Here is a 17,368-nt window from a genome sequence, read left to right as displayed (position 1 = left end):
AAATTCGATCTCCAGCTGTCCCATACATAGTAATGAACGTGTTGGGAGTTGGGACGAGACAGGCAGGCAGCGTTTCTCAGGCAGTCGAAATCATGAATCAGCTGGCATAATTTTTATGGATATGTACAAAGAAATGTACATTGAAAAAAGGTAAACCTCCCGAGTGGCGCAGTGGTCTAAGGCTGTGCCACTAGAGATCCTGGTTCGAATCCAGGCTCTGTCGTAGCCGGCCGTGACCGGGAGACCCATGGGGCGGCGCACAATTGGCCCAGCGTCGTCCAGGGTAGGGGAGGGAATGGCCGGCAGGGATGTAGCTCAGTTGGTAGAGCATGGCGTTTGCAACGCCAGGGTTGTGGGTTCGATTCCCACGGGGGGACAGTATAAAACATTTAAATAATGTATGCACTCACTAACTGTAAGTCGCTCTGGATAAGAGCGTCTGCTAAATGACTAAAATGTAAAAAATGTAAATGTTAATGTAAAATGAAACAAAGTGCAGCTAGTTTGCAGTCTTTCCAGCTTCAGTTTTTAGTGATTGTGTTAGTTGTGTTGTTGGCTCCTCTGAACAACAATGTCCTGACAAGAGAGCGCATTTTCTATGCCAGGCGAAATCGCGCCTCATTAGCTCATTATTATGGATGTATCCAAGTAAATATCACTAGAAAACAGCTTAAACAAATGCAAATGCAGCTACTGTTGTTATTCTGGCTGCACTGTTTGAAGTAACTGTAAATTAGCCGTAGTTGGCTAGCTAGCAAGCAAGGGATAAGAACGTTGCTAGCCAGTATGGCTATGGAACATTTAGAACGAACGACTGGGTCGTGTCCATAGATACAGAACAAAAAGACTGAACGACTGGGTCGCGTCTCTGGCAACCGAACCGATAGAACGAACGACCAGCCGGCTTGGGTAGCAACCCTAGATTTGTGTCGGGACTATATCTTGTGGAAGGATGAAATAGTATGAATAAATGAATCAAAATAATGTTTTTAATGAAGATATGTAAATCATTATTTTAATATGTTGGTAACCCGTTGTATAAAAGTCATAATGCCCTCGAAGCCGGTGTTTGGAGGATATATTGGCACGGTTTGCCGGCCCTCGACTTCGTTTCGGGCCTACCAACACCCATGCCAATATATCCTCCAAACACCGGCTTTGAGGGCATTATTACTTAATTATGATATTTAGTAATGGTTAATGATAAATGAATGCAATGTGAGATGAGTAGGGAATAATTCATTATAGCTGGCACGTGGCAACTTCTATTCAAAGCTCTTCCTTATTTTTCGGCCTCCTTTTTTCTCTCTTTCTGTCGTTCTTTTTCTTCTCTAGTTTGTGGAAGACCTTTCCATCTGGCTGCTCTTTCCATCTCAGTTTGAAGTTCCCAGTCATCCCATTGGCCTTCATTTTCTCCTTTATCTGAGGAACAGAACCAGCCTTTATGCCCTGAACACCTAATTTTACTGAAGGTTTATTTATTAATACATCGTAGGATTAACCAATTTGCATTACACATTTAATTATGGCAGCTATATGTTTTCATATGTAGGTACCTGCACTCTTACGGTTTGAAAGGTTTATCATTACTTGGAGATTTCTCGTAACGTAAGGAGCAGTGGACTGTACTTGTTCATTGTGAATAAGAATGTATTCTTAACCCCTTACACTCGTGGGAAATGGGGCTTTATGGATAGGGCTAAATTGAAATGTTTCTAACAGAAGAAATATGAATAGCATGGTAGAAATTGAAAGGGAACAATTAGGAGATTATGGGAAAATGATTTGACCAAAGTTGAGGACACAACAGTTCACCTGATACAAGACTGAATACAAACATTATACTGTTGATTTTATGTGCATTTTACATTTACTGTACTTTTCACCGAATTTGTTATTAGCAAAATCAGAAAATACTCTGGATGCATCCAGTAGCATGATTACAATATTCCAGGAAAATGTGGGGTAGGTGCAACATAAAACAAAAAAACGACAAGGGTTTGAGTGAGAGGACTAACTGGTGTCTCCAAGTGGCCACACTCCTTTCCAAAGTGTGCACAGTTCCTAAGTCATTCAATGCACTTTTATGACTCAAAGAAGTCTTCAAATATAAGGTGCTTTTTTTTAGCTCTCCTAGTGGTGCCGTTGCGCAACTAGAGCAAGCAAACTTGTAGTTGTTTTGTTTGGAACGCAACCCTGCATCCCACCATCACACAATTACTGTTGTTTACGCAATCCAAAAACGGCCCGTTTTATATGTCGCAATCTGGGTCAGGTGGGCATCAAATCTGCCACTTTCAACCCGCAAACGGGTACGAGTGTAAAGGGTTAACTGACATACATTGTTAAATGAAGGTAAACATCTATAAATTAAGAGGGTGAGACTCACCTGCTGTAAAATGGCCTCCCTCACCTCAGCATCATTCAGGTCCATGTTTGGGTCTGGGGTCATCCTCACTCTCACTACCTGTATCTTCTTGACTGTTGGGGGTCTTGGTTCTAACACATACACAGATATAACCCTTCTCAGCAGGGAATGAATTGGAAATTCAAACCACCAATTGAAATAATTCATAATTGTATAATAGCTGGCAATTCTATAATGTTGCCTAATCATGGTAATTTAGCTTTGGGGACCTCAATGTCGAAAGACATGGTCAAGGTAGTCAAATTAAACTCCACAAAATGCAAACCCATGACGCAGGGGAGTTGGTTATGTACACAGTTAAGATGAACAGTCACCATTACATACAAGAAGATAATGTCACATATTTAAATCTGTGTGGACAGTTATTCCAAAGCAACCGCCCATTTAACGAGATGAGTTTGGTGGCACAATAAGGGATCTTAACTTACCACCGTAGCAAACGAAGGGACATTTCATCAGACATTCCCTGTCTATCCATCGGCCTGAGGGACTACGATTCCATGCAGCGCAGCGCTTGTCAGTATTATTTGCTTCTCCATCGCCCCAGTATCGGAACGAGGAGTTACTCTGGTCCGACCACTCCCAGGTGTCTTTGAACAGGCCGATCCACACGTTGCTACCGTTGGCCACGTTACAGATCTCTTGGTTCTCATTCTGGTTCCTCACACTGGCCAGGTCTGTGTGGTTCTCTCTGCAGTAGCGCTGAGCCTCCCTCCAGGTCATTGGCTCTTTGACTATTACGAAACTACCAGCTGGAGACTTAGTCCCTATGGGGACAAATGCAACCAGCAGAGTTTGGATCAGCTCTTGTGAATTCATAAACCTTTGGAAATCATAAGCTTGGAATTGACAATCAATTTCAAAGACAAACTTTGAAACCTTTGATAACCACACAGTAATCTGTTACTTGGCCAACTTGTGTGTATGTGCTGCTGGTGGCCTCGATGGTGTTACCAGGTTAGTGTGTTTTAACTAGAATACATGTAATATGTAACTCACTGTCGTAGCACACTAGCTGTTTTCGATCAGTGCAGAGATAGTCGTGCCATTTTTTTCCAGAACTGTACACGACACCACAATCTTCATTCAAATTACCTGGCTGGCCTTCTTCCCAAAACTCCTTAAACTCAGTCTGTCTCTCACTATAGTAGTCTATGTCTGCCAGAGACCATTGCCACCTAAAAGACAGTCCCTTCTTCAGTCCTATCCACACTGCTCCATCATAACCGCTGTCTATAGTCGAGTGGTTCAGTCTGTTCATATCCTCCATGTTGCCTACGGTGGCCAGGTCTGTGTACTTCTTTCTGCAGTACCTCTGCGCTTCAGTCCAGTTTTTAGGGTCCCTTTCATAGTGATACGGACAGGAGGAGAGTGTGAAGAGCCCTGTGAAAAAGTGCATTGTCATCTCAAGTAACTGCCTCAAGGGCAGCAACATCAATAATATTTACCCTTCTACCCAGAGGCCGCAATATCAATAGTCAAGTTGATCATCTAAAAGTTAATAGCAGAACAAATCATGGTATTACTATTTCTTAAACTACTACTGTTCACATTTTAACTCAATATCTAAAAGTATTGCACTTTGGCACTTTTTTGTTACAGCCCAAAACTATCACACCAGATTCAACTTCTCAAGGGCTTGGTGGTTAATTGATTATTTGTGATAGTGTTGGGTTGGAACACAAATGTGCTGGCTGCAGTTATGTAATCGTAAATACATTGTAATAATATATATATATATATATATATATATATATATATATATATATATATATATATATATATATATATATATATAATATTTTAAATATCATAATAAAGACACTGACCTGAGAAAAACACAATCAGCACTTTCTTCTCCATGACAAAAGATTCATAAAAAATATACCAATATTTTCAACTAGCTGTCTTCATCAGGTCTTGACCTGGTGTACTGTCGATCCTCTGTATTCAGCTGCACCTTTCTCTGTAGGGCAGCGCTATTTCTCTCTAAGAACAATGGGTCTCACAATACACAGTGCACCTATTCATCTGTCTTTATATAGCTTGCTTTGTTTGGTGGTTATGTTCAGTTCTCTTTTACCAGCAGGGCATCAGTCAAATGAGTATGAGCCTGTTAGTCAAATTAGTCTGAGCATAGACTTCAGAGAAAAGGAACCCTTATTGCCTAATGATGACCCACTGAAAATTCTGTTAACCTTCAACAACTTGCATAATTCCATTCTAAATCATGAAATTCAATTTCAAATATTGAAATTATTATTAAATAATTAAATGTATCAAAACGATTAAATACAAATTCCATTTCTGTTACATCTAAAAAAAAAACACGATAAAACTCTTGGCACAATCAACCAGCCTGCCTAAACCCCTCCTCTACCGTCCTCTCTTCCCAAGGCTCCCCCTTGGTGGTGTCCCTAATCGGGGCCCTGCTGCGGGAGTTCCCGGACCGCTGGGCCTACTACCTGCGCATGCTCCAGCAGAAGAAGTTCAAGCGTATCCGTAAGTCGTCTTCGTATGACTACGATGCCCTTGACCAGGCCATGGCTGCCAGCATCCAGGTCCTGTCTGAGGAACACAGGGAGCTGTACATTGACCTCACCGTGCTGGAGAAGGACGTCAAAGTACCTGCCAAGGTCAGACTGGCCGGGGGGATTATGCTTAGGTTGGATTCGGCTAGGCTTGATTAGGTCAGGTTAGGCTAAACTAAGCTAGGCTAAGCTAGGCTAGGTAGGGTTGGATTCGTCTAGGCTTGGTCAGGTGAGGCTCAACTAAGCTAGGCTACAGTAGGTTAGGGCAAGGCTATCCCACACCTTCAGTCTTCAATGGAACGGCCAAAAAGTATTCATAACCCATCGAGACATTGTGAGCTGTCCTTGTGGAAAGAAGGAGGGAATAAGGTGATAAGATATCAGAAAAGACGATGAAACAGGTCATTTTTTGTTTCTGTCTCTAAATCTAAGCCTGTTCTTCCATCAAAGGAGGCTGCTGAGGGGAGCACAGCTCATAATAATGTCTGGAATGGTATCAAACACATGGAAACCATGTGTTTGATGAGTTCGATACCATTCAATTTATAGCGTTCCAGACATTAATATGAGCCAGTCCTCCCCAATTAAGATGCCACCAACCTCCTGTGTCCTCCATGTTCCTCTGCCTGCAGGTTCTGTCGGTTCTGTGGGATCTAGAACCGGAGGAGGTGGAGGATGTTCTCCAGGACTTTGTGAACAAGTCCCTACTGTTCCGTGACTGTCACCACCGGCCCTACCTCTACTACCTCCACGACCTCCAGCTGGACTTCCTGGCTGAGATGAACCGCTCTGGTCTAGAGGTGGGTCTCATACACTCCAACCAGTGGAGGCTGCTGAGGGGAGGACGACTCATAATAATGTCCGGAATGGAGTCAATGGAATGGTATCAAACACATTGTTTGATACCGTTCCATTCACTCCATTCCAGCCATTATTATGAGCCGTCCTCCCCTCAGCAGCCTCCAATGACTCCAACATACACATGATCTCTATCTTCATTTTACATTTACATTTTAGTCATTTAGCAGACGCTCTTATCCAGAGCGACTTACAGGAGCAATTAGGGTTAAGTGCCTTGCTCAAGGGCACATCGACAGATTTTTCACCTAGTCGGCTCGGGGATTAGAACCAGTGACCTTTCGGTTACTGGCACAACGCTCTTAACCACTAAGCTACCTGCCGCCGCTCATAGGGTTGATATGTATGCTGGTGGCCATTTTGAAATGTATCTAAAGTTTGATGTTTGCCAACTTTTGTCTGTAAGTATTCTGTTAATTGTGTTGCTCAAATGTGTTGGAATGACTGAATATTTTCTGAAATCAAATATAACGAAATTGATTCTTCTAGAGAATCAATGTACATGGACCTTGGAAAAACAAGACAGTCGCTTAAAAAATGAATCAGTTAGACTCATGTCTTCTATGCCCTGAATTATTGGGGCATCGATCTACTGTAATATGGTATGTTTTTTAACAAGCGTGTGTGTTCCAGAGCCTCCACTCTAAGGTTGTGCGCCAGTACCAGCAGTGCTACAGCCAGGGTCCCCCCACCTCAGGAGATGAAGAGTGCCTCTACTGGTTCAGATTCCTCACCTACCACATGGCCAAGGCCAACCTCACACAGGTACGCACGCGCGCACACACAAACACACAAATCTAAATCAAATCAAAGTTTTTTTGGTCGCGTACAAAGTTTAGTAGATGTTATAGTGGGTGCAGGGAAATGCTGATGTTACTAGCTCCTAACACTGCAGTAAAATGTCAAACAAGTAGACAAATAATCAAAAACACAATCCAATTAACAACCCAAATAACACTGTATCAGAGCTGTTGTGTGTGAGTGAGTCTATCTTGGCCTCTTACTACAGGAGATGGTGTGATGGCTGTTCAACAGTCTGATGGCCTGGAGATCAAGGCACGACTCAGTATGATGGAGGCCTTCGCCAGACAAGCACAAGTTGCTAATGTATTTTTTCTCTCTCTCTACCGCTTTCTCTCTCCCTCTATATTTCCCTCTCTCATTCTCACTTTTTCTTTTTCTGTTACCCTTACACCCCTCCTTTCCTTCTCTCCCCTCCTCCCCCCTCTCTCCCTGTAGGAGTTGTACTCTCTGATGTTCTCTCTGGACTGGGTCAGAACTAAAGCTCAGATTATGGGACCTGCTCATCTCATCAATGACTATGTGGAGTACGGCGCCATACTGGACAAAGAGGTCAGGATTTGATCAACACCAAGTTCACTGAGGAAGTTAATGTGTACCCTGTTTTATTGTCATTTGATATGGTTTTCAAATCTTGTGGTTGGTATCAATTCCTCGTAAGTCAATGGCGGCAGGTAGCCTAGTGGTTAAGAGCATTGGGCCAGTAACCAAAGCATCGCTGGTTTGAATCCCTGAGGCGACTAGGTGAAACATCTGTCCATGTGCCCTTGAGCAAGGTACTTAACCCTAATTGCTCCTGTAAGTCGCTCTGGATAAGAGCGTCTGCTAAATGACTAAAATTTAAAAATTTAAATGCAAGAAACAGTTACTCGTTTCATGCTTGTGAATACAATTATTGTGTCCCAATAATCTCTCCTTTCTCCCGAAGTGTTCACTTGTTCAATTCCCCTCATGGTTTTGAAAGGAAATGACTGTTGAATGTAAACTCCCCCTAGCCTATGCCTACACCAATCCAATGCTTTTATATTTGTGTAGTGAACGAGTGCACACTTCAGGAGATGGACATATTATTGGGACGCACACTGATTGTCACATCCTCACTGTGAGTCTCTCTTTATGGTCCCCCCAGAACAGCGAGGTGCGGGGCCACTTCCAGGAGTTCCTGTCTCTGAACGGCCACCAGTTGGAGCAGCGTCCGTTCCCTGACGTAGTGCAGCTGGCCCTGTCCCAGCCAGACTCCTCCGAGGTGTACCGCCAGGCCCTGCTGCAGGCGCAGGAGAGGGCCAGCAGAGGGGGACTCTACCTTGACTGGGTGTAAGTAGTATCAATCAATCAATCAATCAAATGTTATTTATAAAGCCCTTTTTACATCAGCAGATGTCACAAAGTGCTATACAGAAATACAGCCTAAAACCCCAAACAACAAGCAGTGCAGATGTAGAAGTATAGTAGGCCTATACACACTGCTCATGTGCTTATAAATGTACTCACTATTTCATCTGGGTGTACAGTATTAACCCCTAGCCCCTACCTCTTACTCCCTAGCCTTTATGCATTAGATTTGCCAGTCAACCATACCCTAACCATAGAGTTGACTTTGTGTCGCACTTACCACAAAGCCTGTTTTAGCGTAGTGTCAGTGCCACTGCCCCTGCTAAAACAGAAGCCATTGTAAATGCAAAGACGTGCCCTCTATCCAACTCTATGACCCTAACTCTATTGTTTTGGTCTCATCCCCTCATGATCACATTTTCTAAGTCATCTATGGTTGTGGTTTGTTCCAGGAACAAGAATAGTCTTAAGAGTCTGTCTCGTCTGGTGGTCCAGCCCCACCAGGGATCCATCTACTCTGCCTGCTTCTCCCACGACGGCACCAAGATCGCCTCCTGTGGCTCCAGCAAGACACTGCGAGTAAGACACACACATTCTTTTTAAATCAATCTTCACCCATTGTATCTCCCACACATCCCAGTGTGTGTGTGTGAATGTGTGTGTGTGTGTGTGTGTCAGTGTGTGTCCTCTATAAACTCTGCCCTGTGTGTGTCTTCAGGTGTTTAAGAGCACCTCTGGGGAGAAGCTGCTGGAGATCCAGGCCCACGACGATGAGGTGCTCTGCTGCGCCTTCTCCTCCGATGACCATCTCCTAGCAACCTGCTCCAGCGATAGGAAGGTCAAGGTATGGTGTGGAACCCTCCCCTCTGACAGACAGATGGAGATTCAAACTTTGAACAGACTTCAGACAGACTTGACTGACAACAGACGGAAGTCGTTAGTCTGACTCTAATCTGTGTTGTGTGCAAGGTTTGGAAAGCAAAGAAAAGGGAGAGTTGTATATCTGTGTAACTACAGTATCTGTGTTGTGTGCCAGGTGTGGAAAGAAAAGAAAAGAGACAGTTGTATATCTGTGTAACTATACTATCTGTGTTGTGTGCCAGGTAAAAAAAGAAAAAAAAAAGAGAGAGAGTTGTATATCTGTGTAACTACAGTATCTGTGTGGTGTGCCAGGTGTGGAACGTGGAGCGTGGGACTCTGATGAGGGTGTTTGAGGACGAACACGAGGAGCAGGTCAACCACTGTCAGTTCACCAACACACGCCGACGCCTCCTACTGGCCACCTGCTCCAACGACAAGTTCATTAACACCAAGGTGAGCCTGTGTGTATGCTCATGCTTGTGCCTGTGGTGTGCCTGTGGTGTGTGTGCCTGTCCCTGGGTGTGTTGTGTGTGTGTGTGTGTGTGTGTTTGTGTGTGCCTGTCCCTGTTGTGTGTGTGATTTAAAAACCATGAAGTAGGCTCTCTCTCGCACATTATTTTGCACTCTGGTTATAAGATCTATCATGCTCTCTCTCTCTCTCAATGCATCCCCCGCTCTCTCTCTCTTTCTCTCTCTCTCTCTCTCTCTCTCTATCTCTCTCCCTATCTCTCTATCTCTCTCTCTATGCATCTCCCACCCTCTCTCTCTCTAGCTGTGGAACCTCAATAAACCCTCCTCCCAGAACACCATGTTTGGTCATTCGGAGCCTGTCAATCACTGCTGTTTCTCCCCTGATGATGCCCACCTCTCCACCTCTTCCAGTGACGGAACCCTGAAGGTGGGAGGGGCATAGTCACCACCTATGGCTTTGTGTGTTTGTATTAGCAAATGTAGATAAAGGCTTTTCATTTAGGTGTAGACTACTAGAATGTATTGAACCACATTAATTGTACGTACCTGTGCATGAGGGTGTGTGTTTCTGTGCATGTATGTGTACATGCATGTCTGCGTGCCTACCTGTGTGTATGTATGTGTGTGTGTGTACATGCGTGTGTTCATGTGTGTGTGCTTGCGTGTGTGTTTCAGCTGTGGGAGGTGTCCTCGGCCAATGAGTGGAAGTCCATAGATGTGGCGGACATGTTCCCGGAGCAGAGTGAGCAGACGGAGGTCATAGTGAAGTGCAGCACCTGGTCAGCAGACGGCAGGAGCATCATCTGTGCTGCCAGGAACGCAGTCTTTGTGAGTGGGACGTGTTTGTGTGTCTGTGTGTGTTGAGTAAGCCTCTGCTCTGCTCCATGGGGCCGTGGCGTGGGCACAATGACTGAGGGGTGGTCCCCTGGCGGAGCTCCATGACTCGGACCAGATTTGTTTAGCATGTTGCGATTCATCAGAGTAGGAGCTGGCAGAAAGTTGAATGGACTTCGGTAACTGGGATGCATGAGCTAATGCTCATTCTATGGCTAATACTACACTGAACAAAAATATTAACGCAACATGCAACAGTTACAGTTCATAGAAGGAAATCAGACAATTGAAATAAATTAATTAGGCCCTAATCTATGGATTTCATATGACTGGGAATACAGATATGGGAATACAGATACCTTTAAAAAAAGAAAAAGTAGGGGCGTGGATCAGAAAACCAGTCAGTATCTAGTGTGTCCACCATTTGCCTCATGCAGCATGACACATCTCCTTTGCATAGAATTGATCAGGCTGTTGATTGTGGCATGTGGAATGTTGTTACTGTAGACGACGAGCATGCAGATGAGCTTCCCTGAGACGGTTTCTGACAGTTTGTGCAGAAAGTTTTCGGTTGTGCAAACCCACAGTTTCATCAGCTGTCCGGGTGGCTGGTCTCAGACAATCCCGCAGGTGAAGAAGCCGGATGTGAAGGTCCTGGGCTGGCGTGGTTATTACACGTGGTCTGCGGTTGTGAGGCCGGTTGGACATGCTGCCAACTTCTCTTGGAGGCAGCTTATGGTAGAGAAATGAACATTCAATTCTCTGGCAACAGCTCTGGTGGACATTCCTGCAGTCAGCATGCCAATTGCACTCTTTTTTTTGTAGGGGGTAAATCGGCTTTAATATTGCAGATAGATTGTAACTTCCATCAATGTAATTGTCTGCCAATTGCACTCTTCCTCTACTTGAGACATCTGTGGCATTGTGTTGTGTGACAAAACTGTACATTTTAGAGTGGCCTTTTATTGTCCCCAGCACAAGGTGTACCTGTGTAATGATCATGCGGTTTAATCAGCTTATTGATATGCCACACCTGTCAGGTGGCTGGATTATCTTGACAAAGGAGAAATGCTCACTAACAGGGATATAAACACATTTGTGCATAACATTTTAGAGAAATAAGCTTTTTGTGCATATGGAACATTTCTGGGATCTTTTATTTCAGCTCATGAAACATGGGACCAAAACTTTACATGTTGCGTTTATTTTTGTTCAGTGTATTTTAGCTGGTGCTGCTAGCTGACACTGCTAACCAATACAGATGGCGCTTCTTTTTGTAGCTGTGCGCTACTTTTAGCTTAGAGGTTAGTGCTGCTGTTGCTAATGCTAGTTACTCCTCTACTGTGTTTGTGTGTGTAGCTGATATCAGTGCCACATATAGGCCTACATTTTACTCAACAACATTGGGCCTTGTCTGACCGACAAAACAACATTCACACACACAAAACTTTTAATGCTAAGAAATGATTTTTTTTATTGATAAAATGTCCAAAGAAATCAAGAACTAAGTGTAGAAAATAGTGAGAAAATAATGAGGAGTGGAAATAAGAACCCACAAGGGGTTTCAACAAGCTAGCTGCCATCCGCTACACCAACACTGGTTCTTCTTTTTTTATTCCCCCCCATCGGAACTTTCTTTTCAGTACTCTGGTTCTTATCACCAGAGGCAATAATGGACATACCTGAAAGGAGGCGAGAGAGGTCAACTTAATAGGTACCTTTCAAAAGGCAGTGATGACCCAAGATTCTATGGTGATGATAGTGTATGTGGTTAGCTCTAATTCCTGGCCATCCAGTCTTCAGTCAGCTATTTGTTCCACACAAACAAATAAAACATAGTTATGACGGTTATTTTTATTTTCATGACGGTCTTCATCCATAATCGTCGGTTACACGATTATACGTTAATTGTGCCAGCCCTAATCAATTATAGCAGAAACAAATATACAAACAAATAAAAATACAAACAAATTAGATTCAAACAAGTAATAAACCGCTTATGCTACCCATCATTCTCTTTATCTTACCTGTAATATTTAATCAAAAGTTAATCATGACTTAATTTACACATAACATAACCCTTCAAAATAAATGATTTAAATCAGCAAATGGATTTCACAAAAACATTTGACTACATAACATCAATTGACAGAAATGAATTTATATCCACCACCTTATTGGTCCTGGAAATATTAATTTGAGAAAGAGTAGGCTGCTGTCCTATGGACTGTCTTTCTCCAGATTGACTGTGTCCCGGAATGTTCACTCAGCCAAGATTCTAACCATTATGACATCATCAGTGCCATCCATTATGACATCACCCCAAGCTTGCATACATACCTAAGTGGCCTACAACTTGTAAATGTGTCTATTCTAGTTGTTTATCAATAAAAACAGTTATAAGATACAGTAAACAACATACTGTCAGTTCATTGTAAAGTCTAGACTTTCCTGTAACCTAACTGTGTAGCTTAACAGGCCCATGGTGTCTGCTCTTCAGTATAGTAGCACACACACGTCATTCTTTAAAATACCCTGATATACGGTATTGTGTTTGTGTGTGTGGACCGTGTGTGGTTTGTGTTTCTTCACTTGTATGTATTTAGAGTATCTGACCTGTTGAATATTTACATGCATCAGTATGCATATTAACCACATAATTACTAGTATCTCAACTGAGTGTACAAAACATTAAGAAATCCTTGATAATATTGCACCCCTCGCCCCCAGAAAAGCCTAATTTCGTCAGCGCATGAACTCTACAGGGTGTCGAAAGCATTCTACAGGGATGTTTGGCCCATATTGACTCCAATGCTTCCCACAGTTGTGTCAAGTTGGCTGGATGTCCTTTGGGTGGAGGACCATTCTTGCTAAAACTGTTGAGCATGATAAACCCAGCAGCGTTGCAGTTCTTGACACAAACCTGTGCGCCTGGCACCTACTACCATACCCCGTTTAAAGGCACTTACATTTTTTTGTCTTGCCCATTCACCTTCTGAATGGCACACATACACAATCCATTTCTCAATTGTCTCAAGGCTTTAAAATCCTTCTTTAACATGTCTCCTCCCCTTCATCTTCACTGATTGAAGTGGATTTAACAAGTGACATCAATAAGGGATCATAGCTTTCACTTGGATCCACCTGGTCAGTCTATGTCATGGAAAGAGCATAGCCTAGCTGTCAATATATTTGTGTTTAGCAGTATGTTCTTGTCTAGCAACTTGTCCTAGAGCAATCTGTCTGTGAAGCAATGAAAATGCCCTGGACAACTTGTCTTTCATGTTTGGTATTTGGGCCTGTCTGTCCATCAGAGGGTAGAAGTGTGTGTTCTGACTGAGAATGAAGCCGTCCCACTCCTGGGAAATGTAAAGGTCTCTGTGTGTCCGTGTCTGTTCTCTCCACTCCAGGAATCAGCATGGCGTTGAATGTCAGAGTTGTGTCAGTTTGTTGGCTAGTATTGAGAGAAGAATAGACAGCTTGATGGACTTTTATTTTTTTGGCACGTAGAAACATTTACAACTCTTTGTTTTCCACCTCAATCTCTTTCTCTTTCTCTCTCTTTCTCTCTCTTTCCCTCTCTTTTCTTCAGTCTGCTTTTCCCCTCACAATCCCACACTTTGCCCAGTTGGAAGATATGGAAATCAATCGATGGTTGAGACTCAGGTTGACATTTATTGTCATGAGTCTTGCCCTGGAGGCAGGACTGAGCGGTTTCCGCTAGATGGCCAGCTGCAAAGTCAGAATTTTCTATATTGTAAAAATGAATGAAAACAAAACAGATGCCTCCAGGGCAAGACTCATGACAATAAATGCCAACCTGCAGTTGAGACTTCACTTAGCAGTTTATGAGGCTAATACCATATTACTTACATCTAATCCCATCCTGTCATGTCCTTTACAGTTCACATTACATTTGAGTCATTTAGCATAGACTTACAATTAGAGCGACTTACAATTAGACCTCTACATGGGCCGACCTAACAACCTCTGAGCTCTCCAAGGGGCCATCAAGAAGTGTCTAGAAAGCTATCACTAGGTTATGCATGGAAGCCATTTTGTGCCTCACATATTGGCAGTTGCACTAGAGAGCCATCACCAGCTATGGTGTAGTGACAGATCCCTCCTGCTGTTCCCAGGTGTTTGACGTAGAGACGGCGGCCATGTTGTTGGAGATCCGGACCAGTCGTCTGAGCACGGTGCAGTACTGTCACGCCTGTCCCAGCAGCAACCTGGTGGCCATCGCACTGTCACACTATGCTGTGGAGGTACACACACATACAGCCTGTTCACTGTCTTCCTGTTACATTGTTTTTAAAAATTGATTTCACCTTTATTTAACCAGGTAAGCCAGTTGAGAACAAGTTCTCATTTACAACTGCGACCTGGCCAAGATAAAGCAAAGCAGTGCGATAAAAAACAACAACACAGAGTTACATATGGGGTAAAACAAAACATAAAGTCAAAAATACAACAAAAAATACAACAGAAAATATATATACAGTGTGTGCAAATGTAGCAAGTTATGGAGGTAATAAAGGCAATAAATAGGCCATAGTGCAAAATAATTACAATTTAGTATTAACACTGGAATGATAGATGTGCAAGAGATTATGTGCAAATAGAGATACTGGGGTGCAAATTAGCAAAATAAATAACAATATGGGGATGAGGTAGTTGGGTGGGCTAATTTCAGATGGGCTGTGTACAGGTGTAGTGATCGGTAAGGTGCTCTGACAACTGATGCTTAAAGTTAGTGAGGGAAATAAGTCGCCAGCTTCAGAGATTTTTGTAGTTCGTTCCAGTCATTGGCAGCAGAGAACTGGAAGGAATGGCGGCCAAAGGAGGTGTTGGCTTTGGGGATGACCAGTGAGATATACCTGCTGGAGCGCATGCTACGGGTGGGTGTTGCTATGGTGACCAATGAGCTAAGATAAGGCAGGGATTTGCCTAGCAGTGATTTATAGATGACCTGGAGCCAGTGGGTTTGGCGACGAATATGTAGTGAGGGCCAGCCAACAAGAGCGTACAGGTCACAGTGGTGGGTAGTATATGGGGCTTTGGTGACAAAACGGATGGCACTGTGATAGACTACATCCAATTTGCTGAGTAGAGTGTTGGAGGCTATTTTGTAAATGACATCGCCGAAGTCAAGGATCGGTAGGATAGTCAGTTTGGCAGCATGAGTGAAGGAGGCTTTGTTGCGAAATAGGAAGCTGATTCTAGATTTAACTTTGGATTGGAGATGCTTAATGTGAGTCTGGAAGGATAGTTTACAGTCTAACCAGACACATAGGTATTTGTAGTTGTCCACATACTCTAGGTCAGACCCGCCGAGAGTAGTGATTCTAGTTGGGTAGGCGGGTGCCAGCAGCGTTCGATTGAAGAGCATGCATTTTGTTTTACTAGTGTTTAAGAGCAGTTGGAGGCTACGGAAGGAGTGTTGTATGGCGTTGAAGCTCGTTTGGAGGCTTGTTAAAACAGTGTCCAATGAAGGGCCAGATGTATACAAAATGGTGTCGTCTGCGTAGAGGTGGATCTGAGAGTCACCAGCAGCAAGAGCGACATTGATATACACAGAGAAAAGAGTCGGCCCGAGAATTGAACCCTGTGGCACCCCCAAAGAGACTGCCATAGGTCCAGACAACAGGCCCTCCGATTTGACACATTGAACTCTATCTGAGAAGTAGTTGGTGAACCAGGCGAGGCAGTCATTTGAGAAACCAAGGCTATTTAGTCTGCCAATAAGAATGCGGTGGTTGACAGATTCGAAAGCATTGGCCAGGTCGATGAAGACGGCTGCACAGTACTGTCTATTATCGATCGCAGTTATAGTATCGTTTAGGACCTTGAGCGTGGCTGAGGTGCACCCATGACCAGCTCGGAAACCGGATTGCATAGCGGAGAAGGTACGGTGGGATTCGAAATGGTCTGTTTGTTAACTTGGCTTTCAAAAACTTTCGAAAGGCAGGGCAGGATGGATATAGGTCTGTAACAGTTTGGATCTAGAGTGTCATCCCCTTTGAAGAGGGGGATGACCGCGGCAGCTTTCCAATCTCTGGGGATCTCAGACGTTACGAAAGAAAGGTTGAACAGGCTAGTAATAGGGTTGCGACGATTTCGGCTGCTAATTTTAGAAAGAAAGGGTCCAGATTGTCTAGACCAGATGATTTGTAGGGGTCTAGATTTTGCAGCTCTTTCAGAACATCAGCTGTCTGAATTTGTGTGACGGAGAAGCGGGGGGGGCATGGGCAAGTTGCAGCGGAGGGTGCAGAGCTGGTGGCCGGGGTAGTGGTAGCCAGGTGGAGCAAAATGCTTGTTGAAATTCTCGATTATTGTAGATTTATCGGTGGTGATAGTGTTTCCTAGCCTCAGTGCAGTGGGCAGCTGGGAGGAGGTGCTCTTATTCTCCATGGACTTTACAGTGTCCATGGAGGTACACACACACATGGTGGCTATCAAACTACTACACCATCATACGGTATGACATACGTCTATTCCCTCCAGCTGTGGGACATAGAGACCAATAAAAAGATGGCTGACTGTAGTGGTCACCTGAGCTGGGTCCACGGAGTCCAGTTCTCCCCCGATGGATCTCTACTGCTCTCCTGCTCCGACGACCAGACCGTCAGGGTAAGTGTGTGTGTGTCTCTCTGTCAGTAATTTGTCCAATCAGTCTTCATCAGTTAACCCTTTTTGTGCCATATTGTACTTAACTATTGAACCTTTTTAATGGCATAATAAATCTAATGCCGTGGTGTGTGTGTGTGTGTGTATCTCAGGTGTGGGAGACTAACAAGGTCCACACATCCTCGGCTGTCTGTCTGAAGAGGGACTCTGACGTGCTCTTTAACAACGGTGATGTCACCGTGGTCGCCGCCGACAATCGCAACAGACTGCAGGTGAGAGGGCTGGGCTGGACAAACACACACACACACACACACACAAACACACACACACACACACACACACACACACAATGATGTCTTACAGATGTGACAGGGGTTAAGCCAGCAGGCTGACGTGTGTGTGTGTGTGTGTGTGTGTGTCAGGTGAGGAATGGGAGGACAGGAGCGGTGATGTTCCAGTCAGAGGAGCAGGAGTCTCGTATCCGCTGCACTGCTATCTGCACACAGACCTCAGCCGTGGGGCTGGGACGAGAGGATGGGACCATACAGGTACGCTCACATATACACGCACACACACCTTTACCCATACCTTTACCCCCACACACATACCATAAAGCAAAAAT

At 44.0% G+C, this 17,368-nt stretch overlaps 1 protein-coding gene across 1 annotated transcript in view; it reads left to right on the top strand.

The window, feature by feature from the left end:
* apaf1 (apoptotic peptidase activating factor 1) overlaps nt 1-17,368 on the top strand; it is a 68,660-nt gene that overhangs the window by 4,530 nt on the left and 46,762 nt on the right. Inside the window, exons 8-21 of the mRNA XM_084161953.1 lie at nt 4,826-5,064; nt 5,592-5,759; nt 6,451-6,582; nt 7,057-7,170; nt 7,748-7,932; nt 8,403-8,529; nt 8,669-8,794; nt 9,124-9,264; nt 9,584-9,709; nt 9,958-10,110; nt 14,256-14,384; nt 16,624-16,749; nt 16,899-17,018; nt 17,169-17,294. Coding sequence (XP_084018079.1) covers nt 4,826-5,064; nt 5,592-5,759; nt 6,451-6,582; nt 7,057-7,170; nt 7,748-7,932; nt 8,403-8,529; nt 8,669-8,794; nt 9,124-9,264; nt 9,584-9,709; nt 9,958-10,110; nt 14,256-14,384; nt 16,624-16,749; nt 16,899-17,018; nt 17,169-17,294 — 2,012 coding nt within the window. The remainder of the gene's footprint in view (nt 1-4,825; nt 5,065-5,591; nt 5,760-6,450; nt 6,583-7,056; nt 7,171-7,747; nt 7,933-8,402; nt 8,530-8,668; nt 8,795-9,123; nt 9,265-9,583; nt 9,710-9,957; nt 10,111-14,255; nt 14,385-16,623; nt 16,750-16,898; nt 17,019-17,168; nt 17,295-17,368) is intronic.

This window comes from Coregonus lavaretus (assembly GCF_964263955.1).
Source record: "Coregonus lavaretus genome assembly, chromosome: 5".
Lineage (NCBI taxonomy): Eukaryota > Metazoa > Chordata > Actinopteri > Salmoniformes > Salmonidae > Coregonus > Coregonus lavaretus.
This window is presented reverse-complemented; position numbering and strand designations above follow the sequence as displayed.